At 39.9% G+C, this 27529-nt stretch overlaps 1 protein-coding gene across 2 annotated transcripts; it reads left to right on the forward strand.

The window, feature by feature from the left end:
* The first annotated feature begins 576 nt into the window (after positions 1 to 576).
* LOC124144263 (beta-1,3-galactosyltransferase 1-like) lies at positions 577 to 14792 on the forward strand. Of its 2 annotated transcripts, none has more exons than XM_046513592.2 (2): positions 577 to 736; positions 12769 to 14792. In XM_046513592.2, the coding sequence occupies exon 2, from the start codon at positions 12807 to 12809 to the stop codon at positions 13872 to 13874; it is 1068 nt and encodes a 355-aa protein (XP_046369548.1). In that variant the 5' UTR covers positions 577 to 736; positions 12769 to 12806; the 3' UTR covers positions 13875 to 14792. The 2 variants fall into 2 exon arrangements, with proteins under 2 accessions (XP_046369548.1, XP_046369547.1); XM_046513591.2 differs by having other exon boundaries at positions 578 to 736; positions 12764 to 14792.
* The last annotated feature ends 12737 nt before the right edge of the window (positions 14793 to 27529 follow it).

Raw genomic sequence — 27529 nt, forward strand, 5'->3', positions numbered from 1 at the left:
TCCAATGAGTAAATAAGGGACTGAATTAACCGTTTTATGTTGAACATGAGGGGGGGAATAGTACTTTTGATATGTGAAGCTATTCAGAAGACTTTATTTATATGATAATAAGAGTGCTCATTGTATTCGCCACTTGCCACAGGAGCCATTCAACCTTCTGCCAGACATCTTGTCTTGCCTGTTCCGCCTCCTTTTCTGGGTACACCATTGCAAAGAATTCCGACAACACCTGTGAATAAATAAGAGAGTATGAAATGTCAAAAGTCTAGTCATTTTAAATTACAGGTAATCTATTGAGTATATTCCTTTCCCCCATTTGCACTTGAAGTTTACAATTGTTCTCTGAAACTGTACAGAGTTTTGATAATAATATTTGGAGACATCATATGGACTACCAACAGCATGTTCCTATCATCTATCACTACTCATGCAGTACTCACATGTTGTCCTGAGAAACAGGGCTACGCCTCAATTATGGGCTGGATCTTTCCGTCTGGTAGAGAAGTCATGTATAGTTTGTACATTCTTTGAAGGATAAAATACAGATATACGTAAAGTCCGTTGATAAAACGACAAACTAAAATTATCTCACGAGGCCGGCGCAGTTTCTCCCGCACGGAACTCTGGGTAGGAGAGTGAGTAACGTTCTAAGTTTTTCGCCGCCATTTTCATCCGCATCGTTGAAGTAACAGGGATTTTGGGGGACTTTACCCTACACAACGGATCAAATGCTACCGTAAGTAAAGTCATTTTCTGCATATTGCGAACTTCATTGCTCTTTTTTAACCCCCTGGATAGGCCAATATGTCCCTCCTCTTCAACCCTCACTTTGAAGTTCATCAACATGTTGGCCTAAACTACGCATGCAAATACACTTCACAGCTTTGAATTCAGTGGGAAACGCTCTGTTTTGTGATATCATCCGTATTTAAGGCAAAGTTAAATTACCGAAAATGACCTCTGAAGATTAGGTTCATCGTAAATATCGCTACTTTTGACATTTACTCTATGACCATTCACGGCGTTATTCAGGCTATGTTTTGAAATCTAAATAGACCTATCGGATATTTACTCGGAGAATTGAAATTAAAAAATAGCGTGTATCTGTTTTTCATCAAATCACCAATCATCATTCTGAAACGTCGCCGATAACCCTAGAATTGTATTGTATGTTTTCGAAAAAAAGGGAACGCCAAAGTAAACTTTCCGCCATATCCCCCTGGATGCCACAGGGACATACATGTCCCTCCTCTCCAACCCTCACTTTGAAGTTGAATAAAATTCAGAATACATCGCTCACACAACTACACTTCACAGTTTTAAATAAGGTGGGACATTCCCTGTTCTGATATCATCCACTGACATTTTAGGCCAAGCAAAAGTACTGAAAATGAACTCTGAAAATTAGGTACATCGTAAATGTCGCCATTTTTTACACATTTCTAAATCACCACTCACGGCGTTATTTACAGCATGTTTTGAAATCTAAATTTCGGATATTTACTGGGAGAAATGAATTTCAAAAATAGCATATTAGTGATCACGGGTATCTGTCTTTTATGAAATCACCAATGATCATTTCAAAACGTCACCGATAACCCTAGATCGTTTCGAAAGTTTTGAAAAATACGCAAACACGAACGCCGAAGTGAACTTTTCGCCATATTGGATAGTGTCTACAAAATCACGTTTCAGGTACACCGGTTATGAGACGCATGTAACCTCACGTATATTTCAAACTTTGCTGCGATACATACATCCTTGAATTCCTCATATATTTAAAATCAAATGACCAATGTTCTTTGTCACCAATACAAACTGGCTAGATGAAATCAAGCAAAATAAGTTAGATGTGAAAACGAACGCTGTGCTCGAAAAAATGCACTTGTTTGAAATGTAAACAAAGCAAAATATAAATTTTACAGTGTAGCATTTTTTCCCTATTTTTAGCTATCCATTTGTCTATTCGTTCAAGTTATTGCCTCAACACTTTCAGTATATTCATGGGAAGAGAGTCGTAGGAAGAATTAGGGAATTTAAAATAGATACATTGCAATGATTTGATATTTTCAACAGAAATTGTCAAAGATACCGTTCTGTGTGACGCCATGACTGACGCAAAATCACGCACAACGACAACGGTATTTATCGGAATTTCTGACTATTTCCGTTTGTTTCAATGAAAATTATAACAACAAATATCAGTAGAGAGATTGTCAGAATGTTTCTGATTACTTACATGTCACATTTATGTATATACGATCCCTGAATCAACGAAAGTCCCCTCGTAAAATCCCGCGTACTGTTGACAGCGAACACGCCATTTTGTAAAAGTCGGTTACAGGCAGTGATGTCATACGTAAACATTGTTGTACAAATTTGGTAATTTCTTTGAGGTGAAGGTCCTTGAATGAGAGTGCACAAGATCATTGTATCATGCTGTTTACAGTTTCAGTTATGATGTAGATTTTGCATATGTTTTATACATTTTTTCACACAATGCGGTTCCATTCTAATCCAATTATAAGTAATAATACTTATTTTAAATAGACAAAATAACAGTTCGTAATGCGGGTTAGTTTACATTGTACATATTCTCAACAACAAGTGCGTTTAGTTTCGAATGTGGGCCCACCTCGAACTTTCGATTAGGCAAACGGAGTTAGCTCCCTTCTCAAACCACCGATAATGCGGTTTCGCCATTAATTTCACTTTGGATATTTGTCAATGTTCAAAATGATATCATACGAAAATATAGGCCACACCATGTATGAACGAACCTTTGATCATCCTCTGTTTGTTTGAACATTGTTTACATAGGTTTATAGTGTCGAATACGATATTTCTTTCCTTTGGACAAGTGTTACAAGATGAAGTGTAAATGTAACTGCAGCATGTACGTATTTCTTGGGATGTGTGATATAGTCAATATTATAAGTTCATATAACCAATGTCCATGAATAGCCGTTTCATTTTATTTTATTACTAAAACTGAATATATTACTTTAACAAAATGGATAATATTTTTCGGTAAAATATATGCACACATTTCTGAAAAAGTCGTCTTGGTCTTGGAATTGTTTTAATGTCCTTTGACACAGGACATTGATATCTAACGATTCGCCTGGTGCGCGTTAGTCACAAACAATTTGCGAATTATTCCTCTCGTTTTGCATTATATAATTGATGGGTTCATTCTTTTTTTTCAATATTGTGATCACAGGATAGTAAACTGTTTACTTTATTTCTCTAGGAATTGTAAAAAGTATAAAAATAAAACCCATGCCGGGTACCCCTTTGGTTCAAACGTAAACGATTATCCTGATAATTCTACACCAACAGAGCTTTCTTCGCATCTTTTATTGTGTAAGAAATAATAACATAATAATGAACAAATATATGTCCAATATTGAATATAATTTTGGTTGTTTTGAAATATTCTTTTGAGTATTTCATTACGCAAATTGATGCCAAACAGGTGCGTGTCTTGTCCAATTAAGATACACGATAAACTATCGTACATCATATTCAAGACATTATTTTCTCGGTGAAAGCACTTATTTTATGTTGTGTCGAAAAAGCGTCAAATTCCGTTTTACACAATGTAATTTTCCACACCATGAACGAAAACTAGGGGAGATATATATTAATCAGAATACCGGTGTCGTCTTTCTCCGACGTTATCAAAGACATAAAACCAGCCATGACGTCAAAAGGAATGGTGTAATTTTTGGGTATTTCATTACATTTGATGATAAGGCTAGTGCTCCATTAATAATGATGCAACATTAGTCAAATTACACTTACCCAATCAGGAGAATGTTGGAATCTAAGGACTAAGTTAGAGGTTAGATAAGGCCATCCATTTCTCTATTACCTCCTTTTTATGAAGTACGATTTCATCATTTCTTATGGGTATATTTTATAACTAAACGTATACAGTTTCAATATCGATATTTGTGTTGGAACAGTTTGGTTCCTCCTGAACAAAACACCACGAAAATATATTGTCCTTACCCACAGCTAATTCTCATCAAATGACCTGAGTTACAATAAACTAGTGCTAAGCATAGCGGAGTTATGCCCCCTTTTCTTTGTACGTGTGTAGCCTCTCTGTCGCCTTTTGACGTCAGAGAGAAAATCAGTTTTCGTCATTCACGGCATGCTATTTTTGGCATTGAATGTATGTTGTTGTACATAAGCATATAACTCCATTTGATATGTAGTTGTCGTTCAGATATTAGGCAGTATTTTGTTCGCTCACAATTTCCGTAAAGCTTCTAAATAAAAAAATCGTCGCACAGTACTTTTATCGGTGAACGATAAAAAGCGGAGAAATTTACTGTTTTTCGACGCAGAATAAATTCTCGGACAACACTTAAAAGTGTCTTTTTTTTTAAAACCGGTTTAATATTTGCAGTTAAATTTACACCATCAAAAAGGAAATTTATTAATTTCATATTCTCAACCTCTGCGTAATTTTATAGCCAGAGGTAGATCCAGTGCCCCGTGAGCGCAATTCTCGTACAACCTTCACTTTTCCGATCTTAGGAAAATGTGCTTCAGAAAAAAACTCGGCATCCAGAGGGATATATTGGATAGTGTCCATAAAATCACGTTTCGCGTTTGCTGGCTATGATACGTCTATTAGGCTACATCACATAGCCTATAGCCTATTTCACAATCATTGAGGTACATGCATCCAAAATTGCATCCTCATACATTTTAGCATTAAATGACAGATTTTCTTTGTCGCTAATAAAAATATTGGGGAAACAGTAGGCCTAGCTTATTCGAAATAGCTACCGTCGGATCATAAGTTTTCGGACATCATACGTTTTCGGACGGCCATGTTTATCGCGACCAGTCGCGCTATAGCAGTAGGTGTAGCATCACACAGACATTTTAAATACTCAGATGATGCCTTGTGAATGGGACGTTTTACAGTTGTTCATGTGATAAGAGAGAAATCTACGAATGTGTCATAGCGTCCGAAAACCCTTGACACGGGGCTATAAACAAAGCAAAATGCATTTTTTTCACTGTGCAGCATTTTCTCATATTTTTAGAAATGTATTCGTCTAGGGCCAACCTTTTCAAACACGTGACAATACCCTATGACGTAATTTGTGGTATTTTGTTGCCAGTCACACCGACGAAACAATGCCCTATGACGTCAGGGGTCATCGAGTGTGTATAAGCTCCTCCCAGTGATCTATCATCTCTACACGCAATACAAGGGACTTGATTAATTCAACTGACATTGTGAAAGTTTCCGTTCTGCGTGACGCCATGACCGACGGCGACGCAAAATACCGCACAACGACGACGGTATCTGCATTTCTGACTAATTCTCCTGTTACCATGGAAAACACAAATAACAATACGCAGATTTCGACATATTTATGTACATACGATGATCGAATCTATAGGTTAGTTTGCGTATCTCTTAATTTAGCAACCAAGTCATCAGATGTTGTAATCACAGAATATTTAACTCTTTACTTATTTCTATAAAAAAAATGTAAAATCTAGATAAAAAGCGAAACATGTAGCCGTTGGTCGAACCGTATACGGTTATACTGATAATTCCATACAAAACGGTGTATTGATCTTTTATTGTATTATTATGTGAGGAAATGAAGATAAATAGCAACATATTAGAGATCTAGTAATGATCAAATGCCTGTCCAATATCAAAAAATATATTTGTTTTGAAATATTCTTTGGAGTAATTAATATATTGATGCCTAACAACATCTTGTCCACTTGAGATACACGATGAACCTATCTAATTTTATTTCTGTTCAAGACATTATTTACGTGTTAAAACAGTCAGGTTATGTCTGTTTCTTATAGCGTCAAATACCGGTTTCCATATTCTTAATACTATGAACTCAAATTTGGTGATATATATATTAATCTTTATCAACATGACAATATCGTCAATATCCAACGTCGCCATAAATATAAAACAAATAGGTTTAATTTTATCCTCTTTTGTAGACAAGTGAAACAATGCAAAGTTCTTGTGAATTTTCACTCTTTGAAATGTAGCGTGTTTACAACTTTACACATGGCAATACCATTCAAAAGATTCAAAGACCCGTGAAGATCCGGGGTAGAATAGGTTTTCAGCAACCCATGCTTGCCATAAAAGGCGACTATGCTTCATGTAAAAGGCGACTGTCGGGAACGGGTGGTCAGCCTTGCTGTACAACCATACTGACGGGACACGTTGACTCTCCATATTTACAGTAGTGGTATTGGTAGGTATAGTCGTTGTAGCAGTAAAAGTCGTAGTTCTAGGCATTAATTAGTTCTAGTAGGGGAGAAACTATACAGGAAGGTCACGATACATGCATTGCGATTCACATATTCAGCGGTAGAAAATAATCAGTTTTCCACTAGTTCTAGGCTCGTCACGCCGACGTTGGTTGGTTGGTTGTTTAACGCCGCACTCAGCAACATTCAAGCTATATGACGGCGGTCTGTAAATGATGAAGTCTCGACCAGACAATCCAGTGATTAATATCATAGGCATCGATCCACGCTTTTGGGATCGATGACATGCATCAACCAAGTCAGCGAGCCTGACCACCCGGTCCTGTTAGTCGCCTCTTACCACAAGCATGAGTTACTGAAGACCTATTCTACCCCGGATCTTCACGGGTCCGTCACGCCGAAGACCCAGGTTCAATTCCCGACATGGGTACAATGTGTGAAGCCCATTTTCCGGTGTTCCCCGCCGTGATATTGCTGGAATTTTGCTAAAAGCGGTGTAATACCATACTGACTACTGACTCCTTCCCAGGACATTTTTTTTGTGCGACCAAAAACTTGAGAACTACTGCAGAATTTCTTTTTGTTCTTTGTGTACACTTGCTATGCCTATAAGAGAGGTGCAGTGCGAAGTTTAATTTCAATATTTTGATTTTCAGAAAACAAATACTGCTATTTTCAGTTTTTGACTTAACATTTGTGTGACCTATAGCTTGAAAACTAAATTCATGGATTCTTTTCAAATGTAGCGAACAGTTTCCATACTAATAGAATAGGTACAGTGCAAAGTTTAATTTTGATATATGGATTTTTTTAGACAGATAAAAAATCTTACGACAGGTATGGGGCTATCTAGGATAGTTTCGAAAATAGGCTAAGGCAGTCTACGATTTCCTTACGGTAACTTTACGATAAGATATTTTTGAAATTCTAGGCCCAGAGCCACAAACCGGTATATGTAGTTCACAAGCCCGTCACCTGTTACGTAATTTGTGAATTTTGTTGCAAACCCACCGGCGAACCAATGCCATGTGACGTCAGCCTAGCTGCAAGGATGCCCTGGGGTCATCGAGTGTGACCTATCACCTGTACCCTCATTATCCCCCGCCCCAACGAAGTTGACGGGGAATATAAAATGGGTTCCGTCCGTGTGTGTGTGTGTGCGTGTGCGTGTGCGTGTGTGTGTGCGTCCCGAAATCGTTTCCGGAGCATAACTCAGAAACCGTTAAATATTTCTCTACGAAACTTTGCAGTCTATCAGACTCATGCTGAACTGGTGCCTTTTGCTATTTAGGAATTTTATTAATTTTTATTTTTTACGTTTCCATGGCAACAAGTTGGACTTAGGTTCTATAAGGGTGCTGTTCGTTTCCGGAGCATAACTCAAAAACTGTTAAATCCTTTCTTACAAAACTTTGCATGTCTACTGGGCACATACTGAACTGGTGCCTTTTGCTATTTATAAATTTTATAATTTTTTATTTTTTATGTTTTCCATTGCAACAAGTTAGACTTAGGTTCTATAGGATAGAGTTTGTTTCCGGAGCATAACTCAAAACCCATTCAATACTTTCCAACAAATAATGTGCATGTTTACCAGACACATACTGGACTGGTGCCTCTTGCTATTAAGGAATTTTAGAAATTTTTGTTTTTCACGTTTCCATGGCAATAAGTTGGACTTAGGTTCTACAGGGGTGGTGTTCGTTTCCAGAGTGTCTCTTGCTATTTAGGATTTTTAGAAATTTTTGTTTTTCACGTTTCCATGGCAATAAGTTGGACTTAGGTTCTACAGGGGTGGTGTTCGTTTCCAGAGTGTAACTCAAAAACCGTTAAATACTTTCTTACAAAACTTTGCATGTCTACCAGGCACATACTGAACTGGTGCCTTTTGATATATAGCACTTTTAGATTTTTTTAAGTTTGGATTTAAGTTTTAATATAGGATTGGTTTACTTAAGTAGTATAACAAATTAACTGTTAACTATTTCCTTGCCAAACATTGCATGTCTATATATAAAGCGCATACTGAACTAGTGCCATTTGATATTAAGGAGTTTTAGAAATGTTTATTTTAGAATTTCCATTGCAGCTATTTTGACATGGGCTAAGAGAAATGTTGGGTCAGTTACCTGGTTTGGGACCATAACGTGTTGAAGTGGGCGGGCGATATAGATGACTTTGTCAACTATACGCTTGTTGTCATTGACAAAGCCCAGCGATGTTGAGAGTTTTCCATATTTATTTTACACAATATAGCCTGCGGTAGCAAGCGCTAGTTTATGAAAGCATTTTTATTTTCAATGTGTTTTATATTCGGTTTCATCTTAATTCATTGGGCTAAAAGCATTATAAATGGGAACTAACATACACACATTATATTTTCGATTCAGACATGTTCAGTATTATGCGCAGGAATGCAGTTTATCAGGTATAAAATTATTCACGCAGCACACATCCAAACTTCGCCGGTCCGACGGGAGCCGAAGCGTCAACGAATGCAAACAATGCACTTGTCTTGTATTGTTTTTAAATTTTCAGTTGCCTTTATAATATTCTTCACACAAAAAACGTTGACAGATGGATGAAATGGTTTAGTGAGGAATCTTTTGCGTACAGGAAACTGTTCTGGAGCTTCCATCCAAGCCACTTTCACTCGCCACATTTGTTCTGTAATGATTGAAAAAGCCGACTCTTCCTTGTGGCGTCGCAAGCCATGCCTATGCCTTCCTCGTGTCTTACTATCAAAAACCCGTGAAGATCCGGGGTAGAATAGGTCTTCAGCAACCCATGCTTGCCGTAAAAGGTGACTATGCTTGTCGTAAAAGGCGACTAACGGGATCGGGTGGTCAGGCTCGTTGACTTGGTTTATACATGTCATCGGTCCCAATTGCGTGGATCGATGCTCATGCTATTAATCACTGGATTGTCTGGTCTAGACGCGATTATTTACAGACCGCCATCATATAGCTGGAATATTGAGTGAGGCGTTAAACAACAAATTTTTAAACCAAACCAAACCATCTTACTATCAAATAGTTTCTGCTTATACACCATATAGCCCCAGCTTGTGTGTCGCTTATAAACCCCTATATTGGTACTTGCCATTGAACAAAGCTTTCTATAAGTGGCAAGACCTCATCCCAGCTTTGAGTTCTTCCTAGTAAGATGAAGCTTGGACTGTGAGTTTTCAATGCTCTAAAATCGAAGACAAGAACTTGAAAATAGTTTATTCAATAGAAGGCACCATTTTACTTATATGTCCTACACAGATATATTTTGTCAAAAGGGGACATTTTTAATTAGGAATAGCTTTATATAACGCATACATGTCACCGTTTGCAAATACCATTTAAGGTATTATTAAATATTTATATGTGAAAGATCTGTATAAGCCTCCGTAGAGGTCAATTTGAAGGTCAATGCCAATTTAAAGGTCAAGTTCTAAATTGATACATAAACAGTATGAAACATGTTACAAATGCACATACAACTATCATTACTGGTTCTGGGTATGCTTGGTAAAGCCCTAGAGAATTTACGAAGAAACGAAAATGTGCGCAACGAAATAATAAAAGCTATCTCATGAATGGACCATAGCAGACGACACTGTGGACTCAATCCCAACACACACAAAGGTATGTTAACACACAAAGGTATGATCCTGGCAGAAATTCAGCACGGCGTTAGTTTTATTATGGCGGACATATCACTAGACCTTTGATTCATACAAGCACAATGTGGTGCTGGCTCCACACAGCTTTCGCTTTCAATGAAGTCGCAGTGAAGTTAATAATCCACCGTAGTGATTTTATTTGTGTCAATAGCGACATATTATTTGGGTGCAACTTGAGGTCCCTGGATGGGTAGACGGGTTAGCGAAAACAACTAAAATCACCTCCCTAACACGAGTCTATTTTCATTCGTAAAAGATTAACGTAAAATTATTTAGTGTAAATAAATACTTGACTGTTTATCGTAATCGTGCTACACACGTGAAAGTCGTATAAAACTAGATCTATATAACTCAGTGTTTAGTATTTGCAATACGCGAATTGTATGACACGAAAGCAGAAACAACTGTAACCATGTTTCTCTACATACAGACGGACGATCCGCATGGACACACAGAGATGTTTCCTCATTTTGACAACAGACCTGTGAAGATCCGGGGTAGAAAAGGTCTTCAGCAACCACTGCTTGCCGCAAAAGGCGACTATGCTTGTCGGAAGTGGTGACTAACGGGATCGGGTGGTCATGCTCGCTGACTTTGTTGATGCATGTCATCGTATCCCATGTGCGGAGATCGATGCTCATGACATCAATCACTGGATTGTCTACGCGTGAACTTTTGACTGATTTGGAGGAATAAATTGCTACTGACTAAAGACCCCAAATTTTCTTACTTCCGACTTCATTGTGACACACCCACCCAACAATACCCTTCAACATTGGTTTTGAGTGAAAGAAGTTTCTATAAACGTGTATTGCATTGAAAATTCACCCAACTGCGAATCTCATATATCTCAATCAAACCTCAACATTTTCCCATTAGGCGTTACACTGGAGTCGTGCATTGAACCAACACATGCGTTACGGTGAGGTGAGGTGAAATGGGGTTTAACGTCGCGTCCAAGATTATTGCACTTATATATAGCGACGTGCATGTACGTGTGTATGTTTGTGTTGCTGCTTGTACTAGTCCGGACTGATGCCGATTTATAGTGCTAGCCCACTGAGATACCATGCTGCAGTTTAACATTGATACCCCACTCAGACACAGTATACTGACTCCGAGCCGACCAGTCCTTGTTTTAGCCCCTTAATGCCGAGCGCCAGACAGGGTAACAACAAGTACCATATTTTAACGTCTTTTGGTATGACGCGGCCGGGGATCGAACCGGGCGGACGCTCTACTACTAGACGACGGAGGCGGTCTACGTGCGTTACGGAGCCAGCTTGATATTTGATGTTACAGGCAATAATTCCATATCCTGTTGTCAAATATTCAAGTTAACTTATACTTACAATCTGTAGTTGAACAAAGAGACCATGCTGTGGAAAGTATTGGTAAATGTTGCTTTTGCACGTCTAATATGGCATAGGTTCATCTACCTTGTCAACACCGCCGCCACGGAACCACTTGACACAAGGATTCAAGGCACAGCACCTATTCATGACTTTACAATACAACACCGATTCATGACTTCTCGATACAACACCGATTCATGACTTTACGATACAACACCGATTCATGACTTCTCGATACAACACCGATTCATGACTCCTCGATACAACAACGATTCATGACTCCTCGATACAACAACGATTCATGACTTTACGATTCAACACCGATTCATGACTTTACGATACAACACCTGTTCATGACTCCTCGATACAACAACGATTCATGACTCCTCGATACAACAACGATTCATGACTTTACAATTCAACACCGATTCGTGACTTTACAATACAACACCGATTCATGACTCCTCGATACAACACTGATTCATGACTCCACGATACAACACCACAAGCTTCTGAGTGATGCCAAGAACTTCTGAGATGTAGTTGTAAGTTTGGGAGAGGGTGCAGAGCAATGTGACAGTGACCTTTTGATGTTTTTTGTATCTATTCTATATTTATATGTATATGTATCGTTGTTGAAATAATTGTGTAAATAAAAGTTCAGTTCAATTCAGCCACATTGCTTAGTACACCACTTTGCAAATGTGATCACATTTAATTGTCTCCAGCCAACCAAAACATTAGCCATGTACAATCATATTTCAATAGATACAAATTGTGCTCTATAAATATTCTGTTATTTATCAGATGTATACAATACTGGTACAGTTAATTGGCTTTAATGATGTGTCTTAAAGTTATGCCGAAAAAGAAAGACTTTCATTCACTTGTCATTTTTTTACATTTTACATTACTTAAATAAAAACAAATAGTCTACAAAAATATAGTTATTTACTTCTTTAAAGATGTAGTGTTGGGTAAATACGTTACAAGATGTTCATTTTCCATAACATATTTAGGTTGTGGGTCATGCTCAGACGAGAATTTTATTCCTCTATTTTTTTAGGTTGCCCCATATCTGAAAATATTTGGAATGCTATTACCTACAACTGTACCAAGTTTCTTGCTTTTATCACAAAGTGCTCAATTTTTCACGAAACGGCTCCACTATTGTACCACCAGTTTGGCTTATTACCCGTTCCACATCTGCTCCATTATGATCTGTTGTGCTACTTACATTGACAATCCATAGAAATGCAACCTTACATGCAAAAATAAACAATCCTAAGTCCTTTGTTCTGGAAATTAAAGCTGCATCTCACGCCTGAAATGTGTCCAATTCTAATAATGAGTAATGCTCACAATAAAAGCTTTGAGCACTTGTCGACTATTATGAAGATGGTATCGAATATTATGAAGGTGGTATAGAATATTTTTTAATCTGTTCCAGAACAGTCTGCCTGGGAAGGTTCAGGAAAATACCATGGCAACGGATGCTAACCCTGTGTATAGCGGGTGCTGTGGTCTGTTTGCTTATCAGAGGACACGATTCCGTTGGCAAACAATCTCCAAACACCTTCAGGTCTGTGTCACAGGAAGAAGTTAAGGCGCTGAAGATCACGTCCGAAAGACCAGAGGTTGGCACTACGGTGAATGCAAACGCCTCGAGTGAAATAACCATTCTGCCAACCACATCCACGGCTGTTCTTCATCAGAAGGCTGTTGCTAAAGAGTGGGCTTCAAAAAGGTTCCATGCGATGAGTTCTCCAATACTGCGATATCTCAGCATTGCACACAATAATGTTGATGTTTGGGATAATTTACATCAGTACAAATTCTCAATGAACTCCGACAACTGTAAGGGCTGGGCCTCCATAGTGGTGATAGTGCATACTGCCCTGTACAACGTCAAGAAGCGACAGAAAATCAGGAACACCACCAGTGTATGTGACACTAAACATGGATCAGTATTGACTGTTGTTTTCTTAGTGGGGCAAACTAACAATGCTTCATTACAGACAGAAGTCGCAAAAGAATCACAGAAATATCAAGACATGGTGCAAGGGAACTTCATAGATTCTTACCACAATCTGACCCATAAACACATTATGGGCTATCATTGGGTTCTCACTCACTGCAAAAATGTAAAGTACGTCATCAAAATGGACGATGATGTCGTTTTACATACTAATAACGTGTTGAGGTACCTGTTGTCGAACCCTGTCTCTGAGGGGAATATCATGTGCTTCGTTGTACCTGGGAGCAGAAAGAGTACAGCCGGAAAATGGGCCGTTTCTGAAGTGGAGTATCCATTCGTCAGGTACCCTCCATATTGTGCAGGATTTGCCTACATGACAACACTGTCAGTTATCAGGAATCTACACGCAGCTTCAACTTACATCAAGTCAATATGGATTGATGATGCGTATGCTACCGGAATTCTAGCACTTGCATCTAACACTAAACTGATAAAGTTTCCCGATGGACAATACTTTAATGGGTTGTCTAAACCACCCGAACGTTATAAAACAGAAGGGATGTTCGTTTTGTATCGTGATTAACTGGGATACCTCTAATCCAAGGAGAGTAATGTACAGAAAAGGGCGTGTCGGTCTGCAGGTGGTATTGCTAGCATAAAGGACAGTTATGTACAGGTTTGGGCGTGTGTGTCTGCAGGTGATGCTGTGAGCATAAGAGTTATGTACACAAGGGGGTGTGTCGGTCTACAGGTGTTGCTGGCATAAGAAGCGTTCTGTACACGAGGGGGCGTGTCAGTCTACCGGTTATGTTGCTGGCATACATATGGAGAGTTATGTACACAAGGGGCGTGTCAGTCTACATGTGAAGCTGCCAGGATACATCTTCCCGAGGCAAGGGAGTAAAGTAACTTTGAAAGTTCAGTTGCCATCCTTGCCAAACTAGGCTGGAATTATGGAATTATATTTTGGTTGGACTAACGAGTCTATGCATAGTCCAATCAAAATCATGTAACGATATCGAAATCCGGTTCATAAACAACATGGCTACTGCCGTCCCAAATTCGTTCGATTGCAGGATGTGCAAAGACTGTCTGCCGTCAACTTGGCGTCGACACATATTTTCCATGTTTGAAGTTATGTTTGTGATCAAGGTGCTCAAATCGAAGAGATCGTCATGACTTGGCGCCGCCAAATTGATATGAGAGGTTGAATCTGATTGGCCAGTCGGGGGGAAAGAGGAGGGCATAACTGGTAATAGCCACTGGTAACGGTACGATACCAGTTAAGTCACTAAGTCCCTTTCGTCGGGATGATGGCTAGCATAAGGAGAGTTAACGTATTCGACGTAAGTAGCGCCCCGCACTAAAAAGCACCCTCGGCGATATTTGCTAATGTATTGGCTAGTGAACAATCCCAATTAGCACCTAGCACTCCTTCCGATTGATCAACGTACACAAGACTTATTTATTCGCGTATAATACGCACTCGTGTGTTATATGCACCCTTAATTATTGGCAGTTAAATTCTGGAAACATATATCTCTCGTATATAAACATTTCAGGCTGTCAGCATAAAACACGAAATTTATCTTTCAACTCTGTTCTTTTCTTCACCAAAATAATATTCTAATAAGAGCCCACTATTTCTAATTTTGAGAGCGCACTGGGCGCTTATTACGTCGAATACGGTGTGTAAACATGGGGGCGTGTCGGTCTGCAGGTGGTATTGCTTGGATAACGAAAGTTAGGTACACGAAGGGAGAAGTGAGGATGTATATATTTCCACAAACGGTGGTATCGTTTGTGATTTAATCCAGAATTTCATTTGCATCAAACCTCTGTATCCGGAACCCTTCTACATTATATTGATTTAATCCACTTTGAAAGCATGTTGTTGTCTATGTTAAGGATGAAACACGACTCCGAGCGAGGGAAACAGCTTTCATTACCATATTCTTGCGAAATCCATACAAAATATATTCTTTTTAAAAAAATAGTAAATATCTGACATCCAATTTAATTTATTTTGTCCTTAATTATCCAAACTTTAAAGCGGCACATAGCATTGATATGGTAGTGATGGGGATCCATTTTTAACAATCTTACTGCTTTATTTGAAGCATATTTACCAATTTCTAAGGATTTTTTTCAGGTGTGAAGTCTGAATCTTGTCTATGGCACAATACTTGGTACCCCAAATTTCTCATCCATAAAGTAGAATAGGAGCAATATTTCCATTAAACAAAGCTAGACCGGTTTCAAATGATATATACTGTATATATTCGTTTCGCCTAAAAAGTGATCACACAAGAACTGTGGCTTTAAACATGTTAAAAGCTTGGCTGGGAAGTGTTGTTGACCCATTTAACCTTGATGAAAACATCCCAGAACAGTTTTAATAAGTACTAGTTTCAATAACCTTATTCTTCTAAGTCAGTTTTTCACATTTATTACCAATACCACCATTTCTGCACATTACTATCTTTGTTTTATCCATATTAACTTCTAGACCCCATTTATTACAGAATGCCCCAAAAATATTTAGTGTTTTTTGGAAGAAGGATACTCTGTATATGAACATTACCTTATGACATCAGCAAATAAGAGTAACATTATATAGTTTACATATTGGGTACAATTTTCATACATAACATTCATTAATGAAGAAAGAAAACAGTACCGGGCTTCGAATACATCCTTGGCGTACATCACATGATGAAACGAACAACTCTGTTTTACAGTTTCCGACCTATATACACGACTTCACAACAGAATACATATTTCTGGAAATATTGTACATTTTACTTTTGCAACCCTAAGCATGTAGCAAATACAACAGTTCAATATTTTTTCTGTCCACAAAACCAAAAGCTTTTCTAAAATCAATAACAGAACAGTAGAATCTTCCTTTTGGTTTACATAGATACTTTTTGCATAAAGCCTGGGTTGTGAAAATATTATCAGTTGTTTAGTGAGGACGAAAACCAGCTTGACACTCAGATATTAGTTCAGTTACATCCATACATATTCTCAATCCTTTCTCCAGAATTGTTGTACTATTTTACCCAGTACAATTAAAAGTGAGATGCCTCTGTAATTGTTAGGCTCATTTTTACGACCAGACTTGACGAGAGGGATAATCATGCCAACATTCAAGAAGTTATCAAATATTTAAAAGAAATCAGAAGGAAGCCATCTTCCCGTGGTTTCTTTTATACTTTCAATGACTTAATAGTCTACAACATGCTTGTATTTCAACTGAAAACTTGGATCGGTAAACAAGACGGCGCTTATTTTAATACCTCTCCCTATAAAAAAATGAAGTAACAGAAGATAGTCAAGGTGTATACAAAATATTTACACAAAAGATACCTTGGTGGTGAGTTATCAAGCATGACGAACAGCGTTAGAAACTAACAGCTTTAGACCACTAGTCCTTATAATGATAACATAGCAAAACCCTTAAAAAGGGCAAATTTCTACCAGTTCTTATGATACCTTAACTATTGGGCAGTTTGGCAAGGACTATAGGACTAGTGCCAATTTCTAACACTGATGAATTAATAGCTTTGGTAATTTCACATTCAGTCATTACACAAGATAGAAGATCTTTGGTAAAAGGTAAATCTGAATACATGAATGTTTTTTCAACAAAATCTACAATATATTCAAAATCAGGATAGCCAGCCCTCATTGCAAAGTTAACTATAACGCTAAAATAAGTGAACGAAACATCAGCAAAAAGTATATTTCTAGACATTTTTGAACTGAGAACAGTGTTCACCTCATCCCAAAACTTACAATCACTGTCATTTGATAATTTCTTCAGCAGTCTTTCTTTCGTACATTTCTTTCTTTTGGGTACAGCATCTTTTGAACGCAGATTTGGCATTTATAAACTTCTAAATTGTCCTAAATAAATAAACACTTAAAATGCCTGAACATTCACCATCAAACCATACTGGTTGAGATTTGAAATTTGTTTTCTTTTGTTTGTTTGTTTGTTTGTTTAACGCCACACTCAGCAATATTCAGCTACATGACGGCGGTCTGTAATTAATCGAGTCTGGACCAGACAACCCAGTGATTGACATCATGAGCATCGATCCACGCAATTGGGATCGATGAAATGCATCAAACCAAGTCAGCGAGCCTGATCACCCGATCCCGTTAGTCGCCTTTTACGACAAGCATAGTCGCCTTTTATGGCAAGCATTGGATGCTGAAGACCTATTCTACCCCGGCTCTAATTTGTTTTCTAGAACCTGGAATCTTAGATGTACATTTGGAAAGAATATATAAAAATAAATCGGTCAGTTTGTAAGTTGCTCGATCTACGTAATCTCTAAATAAATGGTTGAATTCACTTAACATTTCATTACCAGCTATATACTACTGATACAACTGCTGTAACTACAAATACTACCACTGTATATAGAGTGTAAATTTGTCATGTCGGTATGGCGTTACGCAATATTATGCACCACCCGATGAAGGACAGCCAGTATTCGTTATTTTCAATGAAGATCTGGGGTAGAGTAGGTCTTCAGCAACCCATGCTTGCCGTAAAAGGCGACTATGCTTGTTCTAAGAGGTGACTAACAGGATGGGGTGGTCAGGCTCGCTGACGTGATTGATGCATGTCTTCGTATCCCAATTGCGTGGATCGATGCTCATGATGTCAATCACTGGATTGTCTGTTCCAGACTCGATTATTTATACAGATCGCCGTCATATAGCTTAAATATTGCTGAGTGTGGCGTTAACTAACAAACAAGCTTTTATACACATTCAAATAAATAGAGGATATTTTATGAGTGTTCATGTCATGTTTATGTTCACGGCACGAGTGTCGAAACTCCGATTTTTCCCGAGCGAGAGCAAATCACCCCAGAATACCTTCTGTGTTGTAAGGTACCATGACTGAAATTTGATTCACATTGACTTTTGCCTCCTTCATATGGTGAGTGAGTGAGTATGGTTTTACGCCTCTTTTAGAAATATTCCAGCAATATCACTGCGGGGGACGCCAGAAATGGGCTTCACATACTGCACCAATGTCGGGAATCGAACCCGGGTCTTCGGCGTGACGAGCGAACGCCTTTTAACCACTAGGCTACCCGACCGCTCGTTTCATACTGGACATGCCTTTTCATTTGAAACGGTTCGTCCTTTGTGAGGGGGCACGGGTGACCCTGTCATGTAAGGCGCCGCAATTCGCTGTGCAGAGTTGCGTCCCTTGGGCACGCCAGAAACCTGTGATTGCGGGTTCGAATCCCAGTTCGCCCCGATTATGTTTCTAGCTTTGCCAGCACCATACCCGTGCTCGTGGGTTTCACTGAAGTGGTAAACGACTACATCACTTCGGGCTTTCCTCCCACTTCACGCCATGGTAAACTTGGTAACTGTTAAAGTTGCGTTAAACCCAACTCACTCGTACTGTGTGAGCAGGCTAAATGTTATTGTATGCCTAATAACCCACCTATCAGTAAGAACGCACATCGAAATACCCGAACACTGGGATAATGCAAATGATTAAATTCACTCCGAAAATATCTCCCATGACGGACAAACTAGAGACACAATAGAGTATTATATGTGTCACATGCAACGATGTATTTAGGCAACAAAGCAGTTTACCTGGCGCAGCTGCACTCTCCACCAACAGCTCAATAACCGCGCTATAGCGCTACCCCTGTCTCGCTATACCGTTACAGTGACTCACGCTCGAAGGCAATCTTTACGATCTAAGAGAGCTGTCACGCCTTTCCGATCCAACGCCTTTCAGAGGTGACGGGCCGGCAACGCCGAATTAGAATATCAGATAGTCCCGGGAAAGCCGAACAACGATTCTGCTGTTGGTACCGCCAGCGCCAAATCGATGGAATAGATGTGAATAAATATGATATAAACGAGGCATACCGACATACATTAGTAGAAATATACTTTATGATATAAACGAGTTATTCAGAAAGTGTACAAATACATAAAATGCATAAAATCAAACCATTAACTTAAACCACTTGAAGATCCGGGTTAGAATAGGTCTTCAGCAACCCATACTTGCCGTAAATGGCGACTGTGCTTGTCGTAAGAGGCGACTAACGGGACCGGGTGGTCAGGCTCGCTGACTTGGTTGATGCATGTCATCGTATTCCAATTGTTGTCAATCACTGGATTGTCTGGTTCAGACTCGATTATTTACAGACCGCCGTCATATAGCTGGAATATTGCTGAGTGCGGCTTTAAACAACAAACAAACAAAAAACAAACATTAACTTAAACAGATCACGCGATAACAACATACAGGCAGGGAGTCTACTCACGATGCGAATGTGTTTACAGATAAAGATAAAAACATGACTGAGCATTGTTATGAATATGTACATTTTTAACAGTTTAACTTAATCAATTATTAGTAATTAAACTAAAGACTTAATATAGTATTAAAGGAACATTATTGAAATGGTTTGAAAGTTATTTGATAGATAGAGAAGAAAAGAGTACTTAAGCACCAGCTTATGATAAAAAAAATCCCTCCTCAGACCTCAAAACAATTAGATGTAAGACTGAACATTATGCAAAATCCTTTATATCGAATACTACAAAATTATTGAATAATCTATTTGAAGAAATTAAATCAATATTGACTCATATTCCAATTTTTGAAATGTATTATCATGCACTTACAATTCCAAATATTTCTTCAACACAAATTTTGGTACCAGATTCTGTCAATTTATACACTGCCGCCTCAGACATAGATTCGACAAGTTTACAACTGACAGCCCAAGTTGAAGACAAAGACTCTCTACGGATGCGAAGGCGAAGGCCTATCATCTGAGTAAATCAAGTACACACACACACATACCGGCGAAGGCCTATCATCTGAATTAAATCAAGTTTATATATATATATATATATATATATATATATATATATATATATATATATATATATATGACTTTATTATTTTATTATATATTACATGTACACCGAGTGAACATTTACCTCATTTTTACACACACACACACACACACACACACACACACACACACACACACACACACACACACACACACCAGAACTACGACTACTATTGTTACAACTACTAATACCACTACTGTATATAGAGGGTCAACTTGTCTCTTCAGTATGGTTTTACACAATGGCACGATAAAGCACAGCCACTATATTAAATATAACTGTAAAGGATAAAGCCGTGCTGACATTTCGATCCCATACAAGTACCCGCACTCACAAACACAGCCTACAGTGTTGAATTGTTTGGGATTATAGCAGCACATGTATCAGTAGTCAAGGTTTCATTTGTATCCGCTATTATGAATCTTTTACATGGTATCAGCAACATTTCAAAGAGTTGGCCCTCCTTTGTCAACGCAAATAATGGTGGTCTCGACACCGGTCATGTCTGAATGACAAATCAAAGCAACAGTAAGAGTTTTCCTCCCTTCACAACTTAATCAAGGTGGTCGTCTGATCCTCACAGTCGAAGGCCAAGTGGCTGACGTTTCTAAGGTAAGATATTTTTTTTAAATATAAGCCTGTAAAGGTAAGGGATTACTAGTATATTTTTACTTTTTACTATTTTTCTGTGGTTTCTGACCAGGCTATCGATCTATGATGATCGATTACTACAGTTGTGAAAGCGGCGAAGCTTTTTTTAAACTATGTAGTTTCATATGCAAAGCTAATGATGAAGTACATTTGTCTCATAGGTTTGAAATGTGCATGACAATCATCAGCAAACAGAAAATCTCATGATTGCATTCATTCTTGAAAGCATTACATTTATGCCACTTCTGGTCAAGGGGATATGAGTAATAATATAGTAAACGAATATCTTAAAATTAGCACCATTCACTCATTGCATTCATATTCTGCAAACAAGTTTGAAATGTGGTTTACAATTATTAACCAAGAAGAAATGTAAATATTCTAGTAATTGTTGATTTTAAAGGTATTATCTCTCTTCTGGCCATGGGTATGTAATACATAATATTGTCAAAATCTTTTAGAATTAGCAATATTCATCTTTTGCATTCATATTCTTCTCAAAAGTTTGAAATATCTGTTACTATCAGAAGCCAACAAGAAAATCTAAGTTACATTTTGGCTGGACTAACGAGTCTATGCATAGTCCAATCACAATCGCGCAACGAAATCGAAATCCGGTTCGTAAACTGTCATGCAGATTTCGGTCGATTGCAGGATTTGCAAAACATGTGCGCCGACAACTCGTTGTCAAGAGATACTTTCAAAATCTTTTCGCGTTTTTAATCAAGGTGCTTACGTGATTTGATGCACTTCACGATGCAAGACCCGTTTTATCACAATATAGATTTTGATTATCGATCAGATCGTCTTGACCGGGCGCCGCCATTTTGTTTGAAGAAAATGCAAGTGATACGAGAGGTGGAATCTGATTGGTCCATAGGAGATGCATAGAAGGGACATAACTCGTTACAGCCACAGGTGGCGCTACGATCGAGCCAAAGAATTCCAGCTGAGCTCGGCAAGGGTGGAAACTGGACTTTTAAAGTCAGTTAACTCTCTTGCCTCGGGAAGATGTATGTAGAAAGGTCATACTAAAACGATGGCATGCACACTTTCTTTTGTTCTTACAAGCCACTGATTTTATCACACTGGTGTATGTTTTATTCCTTTATAGGTCAAATTTTTAATGTCAAAACTTGATTTGCTGCATGACACATATAACACGGCGAATCAGAGATCTTATATGATTTAGATTCAATGTAAATGTGTAATACCTCATATACTGCGGAGATAGAGTTTCCATCCACATTGTGCACAGCAAGGACAGTGGTGTATGAGCTGCTGTAGGGGCAGTAAAGACAGTGGTGAATGAGCTGTTGTAGGGCCAGTAAGGACAGTGGTGAATGAGCTGTTGTAGGGCCAGTAAGGACAGTGGTGAATGAGCTGTTGTAGGGCCAGTAAGGACAGTGGTGAATGAGCTGCTGTAGGGCCAGTAAGGACAGTGGTGAATGAGCTGTTGTAGGGCCAGTAAGGACAGTGGTGAATGAGCTGCTGTAGGGCCAGTAAGGACAGTGGTGAATGAGCTGCTGTAAGGGCAGTAAGGACAGTGGTGAATGAGCTGTTGTAGGGCCAGTAAGGACAGTGGTGAATGAGCTGCTGTAGGGCCAGTAAGGACAGTGGTGAATGAGCTGCTGTAGGGCCAGTAAGGACAGTGGTGTATGAGCTGCTGTAGGGACAGTGGTGAATGAGCTGCTGTAGGGCCAGTAAGGACAGTGGTGTATGAGCTGCTGTAGGGCCAGTAAGGACAGTGGTGTATGAGCTGCTGTAGGGCCAGTAAGGACAGTGGTGAATGATCTGCTGTAGGGCCAGTAAGGACAGTGGTGAATGAGCTGTTGTAGGGCCAGTAAGGACAGTGGTGAATGATCTGCTGTAGGGCCAGTAAGGACAGTGGTGATGGCACTGCTGTATGGCCAGTAAGGACAGTGGTGAATGAGTTGCTGTAGGGCCAGTAAGGACAGTGGTAGATGAGCTGTTGTAGGGGCAGTAAGGACAGTGGTATATGAGCTGTTGTAGGGCCAGTAAGGACAGTGGTGAATGAGCTGTTGTAGGGCCAGTAAGGACAGTGGTGGATGAGCTGCTGTAAGGGCAGGAAAGACAGTGGTGAATGAGCTGTTGTAGGGCCAGTAAGGACAGTGGTGAATGAGCTGCTATAGGGCCAGTTAGGACAATGGTGTATGAGCTTATGTAGAGCCAGTAAGGACAGTGGTGAATGAGCTGCTGTAGAGACAGTTAGAACAGTGGTGAATGAGCTGCTGTAGGGCCAGTAAGGACAGTGGTGAATGAGCTGCTGTAGGGCCAGTAAGGACAGTGGTGTATGAGCTGCTGTAGGGCCAGTAAGGACAGTGGTGAATGAGCTGTTGTAGGGCCAGTAAGGACAGTGGTGAATGAGCTGCTGTAGGGCCAGTAAGGACAGTGGTGATGGAACTGCTGTAGGGCCAGTAAGGACAGTGGTGAATGAGCTGCTGTAGGGCCAGTTAGGACAGTGGTGAATGAGCTGTTGTTGGGGCAGTAAGGACAGTGGTAGATGAGCTGTTGTAGGGCCAGTAAGGACAGCGGTGAATGAGACCCAAATAGGTAGCATCAAACTAAAGTCCACTCCGGAGTAAGAATAGCTCGTTTACCTCCTGTGGTTAGTAAAGATGACAGACGGACACTAGACTGAAACAGAGAATTTGGGTACACACAAACATATAATTCAATCGATTTATTCAGAATTCTCATGATGGAATTTAGCGTACAATAGGCATATTAGTTCAGGGTTAAGTCAAGACGACAGTTATCTGCTCACCGGAAGTGCTTTTAGGCCATAATAATCTTCCTGTAGATAGTAAGCTCACCGTTGACGAATGGAGACAGTGGAAGTCGACCATAGACCAATAATGACCATCCACCAAGAAGAACTGAACAGTAAGTTCTTAAACTTAAACAATGTAGCATATATAAGAACATATATAGATGTTTTATTATAAAAACAACAACAATTATTCAAAAACGGTATTTGAAAATGAAAAGATAAAAAACCATGTAGTTACAGTTTTGCAGACACGTTTATCATGCTGGGTGCACTGTCCAGTATTCGATCACACCCGCAGCATCGACGGCGTTCTCTTTTAAAGTCCCGTGCTACACACATGGCTCAGTATCGGATGTGACCCCCTCCAGCAACGATGCAGGTCCTAACACGAAGTCGAACTGAGTACACGAGTCTCCTGACATCCCGATTAGGGATCCTACGCCATCCTTCCTACAGGGCAATTGCCCAGGCATCCCTCGTCAATGGCGGCTGTTAACGCTTCCGAATCCTGCGTCCAAGTGGGTCCCATGGGTGCTCTATGGGCGACAGGTCCGGTGATCTGGCTGGCCACTGCAATACGGTCACGTTGTTGGCGTTTAAAAAGTCGCTAGTGAGTCGAGCTGTGTGAGGGATGGCCTTGTCCTGCTGAAACAGCGTACGTGGGTGTCGTTGCAGGAAAGGCAGTACCACAGGCCGAAAAACCTCATCAAAGTAAAGGCGTGCAGTGATTTCCGTCGATGATGACCAGATCTGTCTTCTGGTCCCCGCAGATGCCATCCCAGACAATGACACTGCCACCTCCATATGGCTCCACTTCTTGGACGCAACAACGTGCCGTCCGTTCACCACGTCGTCGGTAGATTTAAACCCGCCCATCAGACTTGAAGAGCTGGCACCTACTCTCGTCGCTGAAGAGCACTCTTCGCCAATTTCTCTGCTGCCACTGCTGTAGAATCCTGGCCCAACTCAGTCTGTGACGTCGGTGTAGAAACGTTAACGTCATGTCCTTGAAAGGTCGATAGCCATAGAAACCATACAGGCAGAGTCGTCTAGCAACGGTCCTTCTGCTGACTGGATGTTCAAGGCTGCTTGCGGATGATGACGTCATAGGTAGGAATCTTGACATTAGGTGAAGCACCCGTAAATACCGGTCTTCCTGTGGGGTCGTGACGTTGGGTCTTCTACTCCTCAGCCTGTCTGCAGTACTGCTAGTTTGCCTGTGACGTGTAACGAGTCTGGCGATGGTGCACTTGAAGCAGCCCATGATCCTGGCAACGTGCTCTTGCGTCGCTCCCATTTGCAAGATACCGATGGCTTTCTCCCTCTGCTCTGCAGTTAGTCGAGACATGTTCGTTGATTTAAACGGTTTCATGTGATGAGAGAGAACAATCCTGCTTGTGTTTTATACCAGAATTTCTTACGGATAACTTTGTGCACATTTTGCATTTTCAGTGAATAAATTCACTTTTCTCGCAAATCACGTGAAACACGTGCACATGTTCACGGGGAGTAGGTAAGTTGCATTCTAGCTATGTGTTCCCAACTGTTTTAGTGTTGTTTGGCAAATTTAATGATCTGTCCCATACACTTGCTTGTAACATCGGTACACTCCCAATTTATTAAGCCCTTTTCGCCCCTCTTCCTCTCTTAACATATCACTCCAACGGGTAACATACTCATTCATACACCATTGTTCAACCTGTGTACAAACAGAAAATCTATCGATAACACCTGTTGCATTTAACAGGTGTCCTAAATCCATATTACTAAACTTCTTTCTTACCCTACCATTCCAATTTTACAACCATTTACAGCTATTCTTAAGGCGACACCATTGTCTTGCTACACTTTTCCACTGTCTGACAACAGGCTGTATCCATCCCATATCCCCATGCATAGCCACATTAAGGGCATATTTGCTGAGTCCCAAATAAAATCTACTGGCTCTATGATGTACAGCATTTATTGCTGATACGTCATGACGACCCCAAATAGCCGCCCCGCAGTCAGGAACTGAGTACACCATACTATCGTTCAATCTGGAATAGGTTTGGATATGCGTACCACCTATTGTCTTAACTTTGGAAATTAGCTGCCAAAAGCCCTATTAGCAGACTTCGCTGTTGCACGTGCCATTGCAGTGAATTCTATGAGGTTTGTAAACAGCAGACCAAGATAATTATACTTACTAGCAATGTCTAAAACCATATTTCCTATATTAAAAACATGCTTCGTCTGTATGACAGACGGGTTTCTAAAATGGACAATTTTATACTTTTCCTTGTTGATCTCTATCTTCTTTTTTTAGCAACACCATGTTTGTAGAACATCTAACAGCAAACTGAGATCAGCTTCATTCTCATCTAGTAACGCTAAATCATCCGCATATGCTTACACTGCAATATTAGAATTGTCACTTACACCAATATTAAGGCTGTTGCGAGTATGTTGGTTGGTTGGTTTGTTGTTTAACGCCGCACTCAGCAATATTCCAGCTATATGACGGCGGTCTGTAAATAATTGAGTCTGGACCAGACAATCCAGTGATTTACATCATGAGCATCGATCCACGCAATTGGGATCGATGACATGCATCAACCAAGTCAGCGAGCCTGACCCCGTTAGTCGCCTTTTACGACAAGCATAGATGGCTGAAGACCTATTCTACCCCGGATCTTCACGGGGGACAAGCGTGGGTTGCTGAAGACCTATTCTACCCCGGATCTTCACAGGTTTGAGAGAGGATGAAGGAGAAGATGCCTTGCAATGGTAGACGAACGTTGACGACGGTATCTGCAATCTGCGCGATGTGTTCCAGTACGGTGAACCAAAGTCTTGCCGGATAACATGGAAACCTTTGAACCTGTAATAGTAGCATTAACTTGTCAATTGCTGCCAGATACGTCATGGGGACTGCAAGAGTTGCAGATATGTTGAGGTGGCTTCAGCAATATCTCTGGCTGTACAATATCCTTCCAAGGCATTCCACTCATATGAAAAAATAGTGGAAGTAGTGTGTAACTGTTGAAGGTAATCAGCTATTTGTAGAGGTGACAGCGGTTGGAGATGAAATATCTTGAGCTGAACAATAGCCACCAAATGCCTTCCACTAGTCCCAGCTGCCTTCTGTGATTGGTGACGGGTGAAATCGGGTTGCGAAGAGGTCGTCCAATGTGTATTCGCTATTACCACTGCTTTGAACATTGAACTTTGAGTTGTTGACTGCAGATGAGTTCGCCTGCAGATAGATGCCCAATCACACATAGATCTAATAAATGCGCTCTGCAACCGATATGTAAAATATTGACAAGCATTAGTCAAAGCAGTATCTTGTAGATTGGGGCTGAATATATAGTTCGCCGGTCAAATGATCAAAGGAAGCAGGGTAGCACGTGGAAGTGCGTCAGTACCAGAAGCCGTGCCTTGAAAGGACGTAGAGGGCACTGGGAAACCCATCAAAATGTCTATAGTCACCAACTCTCGTCTTGAATAAGTGAGAAAAACTTATCCTACCAGGCTGATCAGCGGTATCTCATTTGTTCTGTAAAAAATGCGCTGCCTATTCTTGTATCAAGGCGATGACAAAAGGAGGTGCGAAGGTGTGAAAGATTTCAGACGTAGTCATCGAAATACTACTGTCAAGGCACTGAAAGCTCGCATGAGGTGTCTGTTCCAATTCCAACATATTGGTCTTGTTTACATAACAGAGAAATCTCGAAACGTGATATGTGATTCACTCTTGCGAAGAAACAGGAAATACTGCAGTCTTGCCACACGTGGTCAAAAGCCCTACACACAGGATTGGTGTTTTGAGTTCCGAAGAATAAGGGTGTTTAGGCAGTCAGTTCCTTGTAGAGTGTGGCATA

The sequence above is a fragment of the Haliotis rufescens genome, unplaced genomic scaffold, assembly GCF_023055435.1.
Source record: "Haliotis rufescens isolate VD_foot unplaced genomic scaffold, xgHalRufe1.0.p SCAF_16, whole genome shotgun sequence".
Classification (NCBI taxonomy): Eukaryota; Metazoa; Mollusca; class Gastropoda; order Lepetellida; family Haliotidae; genus Haliotis; species Haliotis rufescens.